Source organism: Salvelinus sp. IW2-2015, unplaced genomic scaffold (assembly GCF_002910315.2).
Source record: "Salvelinus sp. IW2-2015 unplaced genomic scaffold, ASM291031v2 Un_scaffold3030, whole genome shotgun sequence".
Classification (NCBI taxonomy): Eukaryota; Metazoa; Chordata; class Actinopteri; order Salmoniformes; family Salmonidae; genus Salvelinus; species Salvelinus sp. IW2-2015.
In genome coordinates, this window is record NW_019944322.1 from 56,664 (window position 1) to 69,415 (window position 12,752).

Genomic DNA, 12,752 nt, shown 5'->3' on the forward strand with positions numbered 1-12,752 from the left:
CCTTTATTTTACAGACCAGAAGTCGTGGCTTTCTAGCTAGGATTCTAAACATTGTCATGGTATGTCAAATCATTGCAAATGATAAAACTACAGATGTAGGATCTTAATTTGATCACTATTTTGTTGCTGAAATGCAAACTAGTAGTGTATTTGCGTTTTAAAAAGGCTTCTAAAGTTTGTAATTTCCACTATGAAATTTCAGACTTGATTTGCCCTAACAAAGAATATCAACCCCTACAAAAATGTCCATTAACTATAATCCACATAACAATTCACATTTCCTGTTGCTGCAGGATTATTTTCCTGCTGTAGCAAACTGGCTCAAATTAAGATTCTACATCTGTATACACTTAGTATACCAAACATTAGGGACACCTTTCAATTATTGAGTTGCTACAGTATATAATGCTTTGTCAAATCATGAAATTATACATCCTCTTCAGGGAGACACTTAAAAAAAGAAAAGAAAAACAGAAGTGAAATGTATGGAAGGTGTCTGTCATAATGGAGCTGTTAAACAAAAGTCAGTACTTCTGTGGATCTCACACAAGTCATTATTCTCTTTCCAGTGGGCAGTGTCTTCAGTCTACAGCTGCCTCTGTACATGGCTTTCATATGTGAAGCGGCGCTTCTGGGACAATAATTAGGTTCCAATAGGTTCAAAGTAGGTTGTCATTCATGTGGTCATTGTAATTAGAGTAACCGTCACAGGTCAAATCAGGACCACTAACATGTTGTGTTTCATGTTTTCTAATCTTTTCAAGATCCACGTCCCTCTTCAAGACCTCATTCTAGAAGTGATTAAAGCAGTTCCATTTTTGTACCAACAATGAAGACATGTTAATTGTTTTTATGGATTACATCTTTAATTTCATGGCCTACTTAAGAAAATGTCTTTACTTTTGATGTTAAGAGCACTTGCAGTTGTAATGTATAGAAATTGGGGCCGATATTACAAATGTTCATAAAAATGAATGGAAAATAATAAAGAAGAAACAGGATCTGTGGAATGGGATGTATCTCAACATCACTGCTAGTTTACACATGCATCATACTTCTGACACCAGTGTAGCAAACAGTGGGGGGTAACCCGGATTTTTTGACGCAAGAAAAACTTGCTAACCACAAACTCAATACGGATAGCTTTCTCTTTTCGAGGAGTTTGTAACAGTCATACAAAGGCTTGACTTTTTCGAATAGTTCAGTGACTAAGCTGAGCTCAATTTTTTATATTTTTTTATTTCACCTTTATTTAACCAGGTAAGCCAGTTGAGAACAAGTTCTCATTTACAACTGCGACCTGGCCAAGATAAAGCAAAGCAATGCGACAAAAAACAACAACACAGAGTTACACATGGTGAGGGAAAAGGCATTTGAACAAAACATTGCATTCTGGGATGTGTCCCAGAATGCATGTGAAATATGCCTTAAATGAAGTACCTTATTCTATAAAATCCTTAAAGGGCAACTCCACCACTTTTCAACCTCATTTTCATTATCTTTAGCACAATACAAACACAATACCAGTGTCAACATTCACTATATATACAAAAGTATGTGGACACCCCTTCAAGTGAATGGATTCGGCTATTTCAGCCACACCCGTTGCTGACAGGTGTATACAATCAAGCACACAGCCATGCAATCTCCATGGGAAAACATTGGCAGTAGAATGGCCTTACTGAAGAGCTCACTGACTTTCAACATGGCACCACCATAGGATGCCACCTTTCCAACAAGCCAATTTGTAAAATGTCTGCCCTGCTAGAGCTGCCCTGGTCAACTGTAAGTGCGGTTATTGTGAAGTGGAAACGTCCAGGAGCAACAACGGCTCAGCCTTGAAGAGGTAGGCCACACAAGCTCACAGAATGGGACTGCCAAGTGCTGAAGCGCATAGCGCGTAAAAATCCCTCTGTCCACGGTTGCAACACTCACTACCGAATGTCAAACTGCCTCTGGAAGCAACATCAGCACAATAACTGTTTGTCGGGAGCTTCATGAAATGGGTTTCAATGACCGAGCAGCCGCATAGAAGCCTAAGATCACAATGCCAATGCCAAGCGTTGGCGGGAGTGGTGTAAAGCTTGCTGCCATTGGACTCTGGAGTAGTGGAAAGGCGTTCTCTGGAGTGATGAATCACGCTTCCATATCTGGCAGTCCGACGGACGAATCTGGGTATGGCGGATGCCAGGAGAAAGCTACCTGCCCCAATGCATAGTACCAACTGTACATTTTGGTGGAGGAGGCATAATGGTCTGGGGCTGTTTTTATATGTCGCGCTATGCCCCATAGTTCCAGTGAAGGGAAATCTTAACGCTAAAGCATACAATGACATTCTAGACGATTCTGTACTTCCAACTTTGTGGCAACAGTTTGGGGAAGGCCCTTTCCTGTTTCAGCATGACAATGCCCCCGTGTACAAAGCGAGGTCCATACAGAAATGGTTTGTCGAGATCGGTACTGTTGTTTGTTGTCCACATACTTTTGGTCATGTAGTGTATGTTAAAACGGCGCATGTGTACGTTTTGTATTAAAAAATATAGACCTGATGACATCATAAAGCACATTTTAAAAACGCTGATTTTCAAACACTGATTCGCTGTGACGTAGGGAGCAAGAAAATACACTCCCTTTGTCTATAAACTCACTGCAGGTTTTGAAAATCACCGTTTTTTTACTTTTAATCCTACCCTATGTTGTCACACAGACAAGCTTTTTTTAGGGTCTTATCTTTCTAATCACAGAAACACTGTTTTCACCACTGGTTTGGTGATGATGAATATGTGGAGGAATTGCCCTTGAAATTAAGTTCCTTATTCAATAAGGAGTGCTTCAGGCAGTAACATAATGTTTTTCTGAAATGTTATCCAGCCTGAGTAGGAAGTGTACGTTCATACAGATGTCTGATACACAGGATCACCAACAACTGAGGGATAGTCTTGTATGAACTATTACGTGCACGTAACTCCCAAAATAAAGGAAACACTTGAGTAAATGATGGATACAAAGCATATTGAAAGCAGGTGCTTCCACCAGGTGTGGTTTCTTAGTTAATTAAGCAATTTAACATCACATCACGCTTAGGGTCATGCATAGAAATGCCAGTTTCCATTGTTTTGGCTACCATGGCTAGTGTCAGGATTTTGGCCAGGATTGTTTTGGTCACTAGATGCCCCCATTGCGCCTTTTTTGAACCTTTTGTTTTTCCCTTGGTCTATTATTATTTGCACCTGTGCCTATTTCTTTGTAGGTATTTAAACCCTGTGTGTTCCTCAGTTCTTTGCTCAGTGTTTGTGTGTTAGCACCCAGCCCCAGCCATGCTGTGAACATGTATTTCTCCAGTTGGATTTTCCCGAGGTACTCTGGGTTATGTTCTTGTTTGTTTTTATTATTCTTTTGAGGTTTGTTTTTCCCTGTTGTTCTTACCACTTTGTGGATTTTCTTTGTATCTTGGTGGATATTCATTTTTTCTCTTGGCGTTACTTTTTGACGTTGTGGATTTATATTTTTTGCCTGAAGATTTTTTCCTTTATTAATTCTTGTCACTACAGGGGGTGCTGTTTCAACTTCGACATTTTGCGTCTCCAAATTAAACTGCCTCGTACTCAATTCTTGCTCGTACAATATGCATATTATATTACTATTGGATAGAAAACAATCCTAGTTTCTAAAACCGTTTGAAATATGTCTGTGGGTGAACCAGAACTCTTTCTACAGCAAAAATCATGACAGGAACTGCGAAGGTCTGAAAACTAGGCTCTGATCTCGGATCAGTTTAAAACTCTGTGTATGCCCTATGGATCGAAATGAACTGCACCCGCCTTCCCCTGGATGGCAGTAACCAATGAGAAGTGGAATGGTGTTTCTACGTATTTGTCAGAGCTTATAAAAGGCAATGGAGTGACGTGTCCCTTCTTTCGTCGCTCGCCAAGGCACAAGAGGGAAATCAGAATGGCATGTTGAATAGCTCTTGTTATCGGGCTAAGATATATCCGTCTGTGATTTAATTCGAAATAGGTGTTAGAAACATCATAACGAAGTTATTTGAAACCGATTATATCAGTTTATGCGAGTATATTGCTATTTTCAGAATTTTCGTAGTATTGAGTTTGAGGATTTGGACATGTGTGTGCCAGGTAGCTACTATTAGCTGCTAGTTCCGACGTTGAAGTGGACGTTTTACAACAAAGCAACGATTCTTTTGGACAAAAGACACCTTGCCCAAGATTCTGATGGAAGCTCGCCAAAAGTAAGAACTATTTTATGATTTTTTTCCCCCTTCTGATAACCAGGTGGCGAATCGCATCTCTGCATGTCTGGCAGACATATCAGTGTGGATGACGGATCACCACCTCAAGCTGAACCTCGGCAAGACGGAGCTGCTCTTCCTCCCGGGGAAGGACTGCCCGTTCCATGATCTCGCCATCACGGTTGACAACTCCATGTGTCCTCCTCCCAGAGCGCTAAGAACCTTGGCGTGATCCTGGACAACACCCTGTCGTTCTCAACTAACATCAAGCGGTGGCCCGTTCCGTAGGTTCATGCCTACAACATCCGCAGAGTACGACCCTGCCTCACACAGGAAGCGGCGCAGGTCCTAATCCAGGCACTTGTCATCTCCCGTCTGGATTACTGCAACTCGCTGTTGGCTGGGCTCCCTGCCTGTGCCATTAAACCCCTACAACTCATCCAGAACGCCGCAGCCCATCTGGTGTTCAACCTTCCCAAGTTCTCTCACGTCACCCCACTCCTCCGCTCTCTCCACTGGCTTCCAGTTGAAGCTCGCATCCGCTACAAGACCATGGTGCTTGCCTACGGAGCTGTGAGGGGAACGGCACCTCAGTACCTCCAGGCTCTGATCAGGCCCTACACCCAAACAAGGGCACTGCTGCATCCACCTCTGGCCTGCTCGCCTCCCTACCACTGAGGAGTACAGTTCCTCAGCCCAGTCAAAAAACTGTTCGCTGCTCTGGCCCCCCAATGGTGGAACAAACTCCCTCACGACGCCAGGACAGCGGAGTCAATCACCACCTTCCGGAGACACCGAAACCCCACCTCTTAAGGAATACCTAGGATAGGATAAAGTAATCCTTCTCACCCCCCCCCCCCCCTTAAAAGATATAGATGCACTATTGTAAAGTGGCTGTTTCACTGGATGTCATAAGGTGAATGCACCAATTTGTAAGTCGCTCTGGATAAGAGCGTCTGCTAAATGACTTAAATGTAATGTAAATGTAATGATTTTATTCCGTATTTATGTGGAAAAATGTAAACGCATTTTTCGGCCAATATTGCGGCACTAGTAGTCGGCTGTAACGCACACTGTATTTCAAGTAAGGTTAATTTTACAAATCTAAATCAGCGGTTGCATTAATAACCAAAGCATCTTTCATTAGCTGTCCAACCTGTATTTTTTTAGTCCAATCTAATCGATAAATAATCGTAAACTTAGGTGCCCTTCCAAGATGGCGCCGGCCAGAATGCATGCCATGTTTTGACTGATTACAAGCATAACCACGATTGTGTGATGCTAAATATGCACATTTTCGAACAAACTCTATATGCATTGTGTAATATGATGTTACAGGACTGTCATCTGAAGAATTCTGAGAAGGTTAGTGAAAAAAATTAATATATTTTGGTGCGATAACGTTATCGGCCCTTTTGCATTGATTCAATGCTGGGGTGATGTTAGCTCATGTGGTATGCTAATATAACGATATATTGTGTTTCGCTGTAAAACACTTAGAAAATCTGAAATATTGTCTGGATTCACAAGATCTGTGTTTTTCAATTGCTGTACGCTGTTGTATTTTTCAGAAATGTTTTAAGATGAGTAATTAGGTAATACACGTTGCTCTCTGTAGTTATTCTAGTCGCTTTGGGTGAGTTTTGTGATAGTGGCTGCAATGTAGAACTGTGATTTATACCTGAAAAATGCACATTTTTCTAAAAAAACATATGCTATACCATAAAATGTTATCAGACTGTCATCTATGAAGTTGTTTCTTGGTTAGTGGCTATATATATCTTTATTTAGTCGAATTAGTGATAGCTACTGATGGAGTAAAAAAATGGTGGAGTAAAAAAAGTGGTGCTTTTGCTAACGTGGTTAGCTTATAGATTTTACATATTGTGTCTTCCCTGTTAAAACATTTTAAAAATCAGAAATGATGGCTGGATTCACAAGATGTTGGGCTTTCATTTGCTGTATGCTGTGTATTTTCAGAAATGTTTTAGGATGAGTATTTTGGTAATTGACGTCGGTCTCTGTAATTATTCCGGCTGCTTCCAACGCTATTTCTGATTGCAGCTGCAATGTAGAACTGTGATTTATACCTGAAATATGCAAATTTTTCTAAAAAAACATATGCCTATACCATAAATATGTTATCAGACTGTCATCTTATGAAGTTTTTCTTGGTTAGTGGCTATATATATCTTTATTTAGTCGAATTAGTGATAGCTACTGATGGAGTAAAAAAATGGTGGACAAAAAAAAGTTGTGTCTTTTGCTATGGTGGTTAGCTAATAGAAATACATATTTTGTCTTCCCTGTAAAACATTTAAAAAATCGAAATGATGGCTGGATCACAACATCTGTATCTTTCATTTGGTGTCTTGCGACTTGTGATTTCATGAACATTTGATTATATGATATCCCTGTCGCTTTAGGCTAGGCTATGCTAGTCAGCTTTTTTGATGGGGGGGATCCCGGATCCGGGTTTGTGACTCGTGAAAGGTTACCACCATCTCTAGTACTGCTGTGTCTGCCTCATCTTCTGGGTTCTGCCGACTATTAGTGACTGTTTCTCACACCGGGTCCTGACAGCTAGAAGAAGAGATCTCAGTGAATTTGAACAGAGAGGAAGAGGCGAAGTGAAAGGGTCCAATCCCATCAAAATCTAGCCATGCGGGAATACTACGTTCTGTTTATTAAGCAGACCTCCTGCCTTCTCACCTTTGGGACATCGACTCCCATTGTTAGGGCGTAGACAAGAACATCTCTTCATTATATATAATATATATTCTGCATTGAAAGAGGTCTCAAAAGATTATAGTGGGTTTAAAGGGTATTTCTGTCTGTCTCAGTCACCAGGCTCAACCCAATTGGACACATGGGAGATTCTGGAGCGGCGCCTAAGCAGGGTTTTCCATCAACAAAACACCAAATCATGGAATTCCTCCAAAAAGAGTTCTAAACACTTGTACAATCTATGCCAAGGCGCAATCAAATGGTTCTGTTGGCTTGTGGTGTCCCAACGCCCTATTAAGACACTTTATGTTGATGTTTCCTTTATCTTGGCAGTTAGCCACCTGTACTTTACCTTATATTAAAGGACCCACCAGAGGACAATGCTGCCCTCATTTTGACGTAATTTCTGCCTAATTGCAGGAAATGCTTGTTTTGGATCCACCTCCGAAGAATGACGCAGACGATTTACAGGCCTACATATTCACAAATTGTGGGTGGGAAGAAATGTGGTGACTGGTGATTTCCCCGTGGAGTGGATAAACAAAAACAGATGGGTAACTGACAGCTGTTAGTGTAGCTACCTAGCTAGCACGCTAACCTTAGCTAGTTATCTTGCTAACTGTAGCTAGTTATCTTGCTAACCTTAGCTAGCTAATGTTATCTATTGTTGCTGGTGTTTTTTACTACACCATTTTCAAAAGATTAGGCTATTCTGGAGATGGATTTGTCATAAGCATTTAGGGAAAAGCATTGCCACAAATGGAAACCAGTATCTTTGACTTCACATATTGTTATTTCCAAAGTTTGGGCATCTTCAATAAGAGTGTCACACCCTGATCTGTTTCTCCTACCTTGTCCTTGTCTCCAACCCACACCAGGTGTCTCCTATTTTTTCCCCCATTATCCCCTGTGTATTTATACCTGTGTTTTCTGTTTGTCTGTTGCCAGTTCATCTTGTTTTGTCAGGTCTTACCAGCATGTTTCCCATTTTCTCCAGTTTTCAAGTCTTCCTGGTTAAGACCTGCCTGCCTGCCGTTGTGTCCCTTTTTGGCTCTGCCTTGGACTACGAACCTATGCCTGCCCTCGACCTGCCCCTTTGTTATATTAAATATTCTGAGAACCGAACCATCCGCCTCATGTGTCTGCATCTGGTTCATATCCTGAGTCGTGATATATTGAGCAAWGTCATACATACAGTCATTGAGCATGGCCAAGTCATACAGTTATTTAGCCAAGTCAGCCCATGGACTGGAGTTTAAAAAAAATAGTTTCCCACAATTGTTTACACACGTTTTGTGCTGCCATTCATTTAGACGGTAACATATTATTTTATTACTGTGGTTAAGATGGCTTTTCATTGTGTTCCATGGTGTTTTTTGCCCCCAAGTGGAGCTTTCTGGTACTTAGAAAGACTACAGTAACAGGAAGTAGAGTAGTCGTTCTGCACGCAGAGAAGCAGCTAAAGCTAGTGATGATAATCTTGTAATTGATAGAATTGCTTACTTATCAATGTTAGTTGGTTGCATTCACTCGCACAAATTCCCTTGCCTTTCATGTATGCCGTCAGCTGTATTGGTTTGCTTGTGCGTCATGTAAACGAATTGTAAAACATACAATACTGTAGTTTTGTTATTGTTTCTAGTTTAATATGCTTTTTTATTGTACAGAGGTGTTTGCACATTATTAGTGTCATGAAAGGAGTTGGCTAGTTGCTGCTCATATGGTAATTGGCTATCTGGTTTGGTATCATGCCAGATACATGGGACCTTGGCACGTGCTTCGTATTTATGCAACTTAAACTTGAAATGTATAATGTACAGTTACAGTATGTCGATGGGAATTGAATACTAAAGTATATTCTTTTTTGTATTTTGTAGTTTCACAACAAACGTTTTCAATATATTCATTCAAGAAAAGTCAAGCCTTGGGAGTTTTATTGAAGACTAGTATTGCAGCAGCATACCACCCTGCATACCACTGCTGGCTTGCTTCTGAAGCTAAGCAGGGTYKGTCCTGGTCAGTCCCTGGATGGGAGACCAGATGCTGCTGGAAGTGGTGTTGGAGGGCCAGTAGGAGGCACTCTTTCCTCTGGTCTAAACAAAGATCCCAATGCCCCAGGGCAGTGATTGGGGACACTGCTCTGTGTAGGGTGCCGTCTTTCGGATGGGATGTTAAACGGGTGTCCTGACTCTCTGAGGTCATTAAAGATCCCATRGCACTTATYGTAAGAGTAGGGGTGTTAACCCCGGTGTCCTGGCTAAATTCCCAATCTGGCTTCAACYATCACGGTCACCTAATAATCCCCAGTTTACAATTGGCTCATTCATCCCCCTCCTCTCCCCTGTAACTTTTCCCCAGGTCGTTGCTGCAAATGAGAACGTGTTCTCAGTCAACTTACCTGGTAAAATAACGGATAAATAAAAAATAAAATAAAAAATGGGAACGCAATTCCAGGGCAGAATACGTTTGCTGAATCTTTGGGCCATTTCCCCAAAACACAAAATGCTAAACTCTACAAATCTCTAGCAAAAGCAGACACTGCATTCAAAACAGCATAATTTCCTAAATGTTTTGTTCCATCAAAATGACACACTTGTCATGTGAATAGATCTGTTGTCACGCCCTGACCATAGAGAGCCTTTGTTTCTCTATGGTATAGTAGGTAAGGGCATGCAAAATCTAAGAAAAAAGACATTAGGCTGCATCCTGCCTCCTATTTTGGCCACAGCACCTCATCTACATCCCAAGTGATGTTCTCCCTGGCTAAACAGCGGGGAAAGAATCTTCTGGAGTGACGGATCCAGCCACCACATCAACTTCACCACATGCATCCTCCATTGCCTGGAGAAGAGGCATGCGTGCGAGGGGATGGCGGTCATACGCCTTCCATCGCCATGCCGGAAAAAACTCTTCAATCGGGTTTAGGAATATGGGAGGTATAGAACAATAAGTTGTGGGTGGTTGATGAACAAGTTGCGGACCAGAGCAGCCCGGTGGAAACTCACGTTGTCCCAGATGACAACATACCTGGGCTGCTCTGGTCCACCCCTCTGGAATGAGGATGCCATGTCGTGTGTCCAGGAATATGATAAGGGCGATGTTGTAGTGTTAAAGGAATTTTATTCCTATATGTTCAATTAAAACACTCTGCCCATTCATAAGAATTTGTAAGATACTTATTTGCATAAAATGGACAGAAACCAGTCTCAAAATCAATCAATAGCGTTTATTCTCGAGAGTACTGATCATAGTACAATTTACATCAGGTTATATAATAATGACGTCATAGGTTTTAAAATGTCCTTCCTCCTCTCGGATACAATGGCAATACAGTTCAGCCTTCTTACATTGTCTGCCACCTGTTAAACAATCTACAACCAGCCCAAGRTCTCTCCCCTCCCTGGGTAGAGACAGAATGTCCTGTAAGGATCATAGCATTCCAGCCTGTCTGATAACTCCATTCTTTCTAACAAGGAACAGACAGTCCTTGTTTTAATTCTTGATTAAAATGACACACATATTTAGCATTATGATAATAAGATTCATGCATCCATACAGTAACATAGTAGTATTCTGTTTAGTTATAGTTCTAAGTCAAATGTATACATAATTTAGTCATTATTCATAAAAATCTGATGAATGCCTTGCTGGCTAACGGCTGCACACATGGTGATATTCCCTCCACGCTGTCCAGGGACATTCACAATGGCACGGTGGCCAATAATGTTCCGTCCCCTTTTGGCTAGGTTTGTTAGGCAGAGCGACACAGGGAGCCCAAGAGCAGACTCCGATGAGGAAACAGGGATGAATGAACCAAGATATTTATTGTTACACAGGAAGATAAGGAGTGCAGATCCGGTGAAGCTCGGATGAGTTGTAGAAAACCAGATGTGAAGACTGAGGTTGGAGTTAGATGAGTAGAACAGGAAATACAGGTCCGGAGGGGAATYCAAGGTAGTGGTGGTGAACTAAATCCAGAGCAGGGTATTAGGGTGGTGAGATGTGGAACGGGAGACAGGAGCCAGAGACAGATCAGTAAACTGCAATGAGAGGATAAACAGCGTCAGGCAGGGAAACAGGCACAGCAGAGTAACAGGATCTTGAATAATCAGAAATGGCTAGAAGCATGAACTGACTGAGCAGAGATTACAATCTGGAGGAGTAGAAGTGGCAGGACTGAGTATTTGTAGAGGTCTTTATTATGGAACGAGTTGCAGCTGGTATGGATCTGCTCTGACTCCAGCACACCTGTCTCCAACCACACAATCACACAGAGGGAGAGATAGAGAGAGAGTACTGGGGGAGTAACTGCAGGTCAAGAAGACACCGGATGAACACCAGAGGGTGTAGCAGGAGCAGATGTGACAAGGTTGAAGCCAGCCTCAATGTAAATATAAACGTGCTGAATTGCAGCGGCATCCAGCTCCAAGACTCTCTGAAACAGATAACAAGACAAAGTGACATAGACCTAGAGCAGTCAGTATGGTGAGGCACAATACACTGGATTACAGTACTGTAATGTGTCTATTATGGTGGAAAATTGCAAGATGTTATAATACTTTTATTGCATCAAATGGTTGTTATATGCAACATAAGAGGATTCTTATAACTATTGTGTGTGTGTTCTACTGAGGATGGGCCTCTGGGAGATGACACTGACAGAAGATTTACAATGTCTTTTGGGTGATAAAACCTAAAGAGCATGAGTTAATGTTTCAGTTTTATATGGTACCAGGGAGACATGGCTCCAGTATGGAGTTGGGGGGCCAGACACTGGTCTCTACACAATGAAAACTGTTGACACAGCAGATACTGTCTATGAATTATAGGTATCTTTCATACAAATCTTAACCTTGTGACCCATTCTATACAACTGTTGTTCGTCATGTAGGTTGAAAGGTGGGAGGTGGCTATAAAAAGACATTTGTACTTTTGTCTCGGGGCTCTCAATGACTCATCTGAGCGTGAATCGTCGACCAGCCATCATTATCGTAGAGCACTCAATCAATTCACTTTATATGTGTGTGTTGTATTGACTTGCTCCCCTAAACAGCATGAGATATATAAGGGAGGGGGAATTTTTTCAGAAAGTCACAAATGCTGAGTTTACAACAGGCAGCTGCATTCTGATTTTTTCCACATAATTGGTCTTTTGAGCAATCACATCAGATCTTTTCACAACAGATCTTTTTCAGAGCTGATCTGAAAAAAAAACATAGAATTGGGCTGCTGTGTGAACGCAACCATCTAGGCAATCTAATAATTCAAACACAAGTGGGCACCACTGATTGGTAACAGCTGAAGGATGGTCTGGAAAAATGTACCACATCACATTTATAGACAGAGCTATGGATGCACCACCATCCATGATATCAAAATGATAGTTTTAGCCATGGTTTGAGGCTATATAGTTTGTTGTTTACAATTACACATTTAAAAACAATGGAATAAAACAAGTTTTATATATTTGGGTTCTGATTGGGTTGACAGTTGAAGTAATCTCATATGCAATTAGAATTTATAGTCTTAGAATCAATGTGGTGTATATATAATTATTCAAAAGTCCAAAATGTATGTACCAATAGCAGATTGCCACTTAATAAGGTGCATACAGTAGTTAGACCAAGCCGATTTCAATTTTTGCTTGCTCAATTACTTAAAAATCTGTCTCTCGTCGCTTCACGCTGCGCTGATTGGAAAAACTTGACAGCTGAAACACATTGGTGGAAGCTCATCTTTAGTCATGACTTATGTATCCACATTTGACTCGGTACCG

The 12,752-nt window shown here is 41.3% G+C and overlaps 1 protein-coding gene across 8 annotated transcripts in view; it reads left to right on the top strand.

Moving 5' to 3' along the window:
* The window catches only part of LOC112075205 (uncharacterized), a 49,001-nt gene that overhangs the window by 32,598 nt on the left and 3,651 nt on the right, over nt 1-12,752 (top strand). For 5 of the 8 annotated variants that reach the window (XM_070440808.1, XM_070440809.1, XM_024142231.2 and 2 more), the window contains 3 exons: nt 15-59; nt 570-664; nt 765-1,001. The exons of the other annotated variants lie outside the window; for them this stretch is intronic. In XM_070440808.1, the coding sequence (XP_070296909.1) occupies nt 15-59; nt 570-647 (123 nt within the window). In that variant the 3' untranslated portion in view covers nt 648-664; nt 765-1,001. Of the gene's footprint in view, nt 1-14; nt 60-569; nt 665-764; nt 1,002-12,752 lie in introns of those variants that run through there. 8 annotated transcript variants of the gene reach the window in all.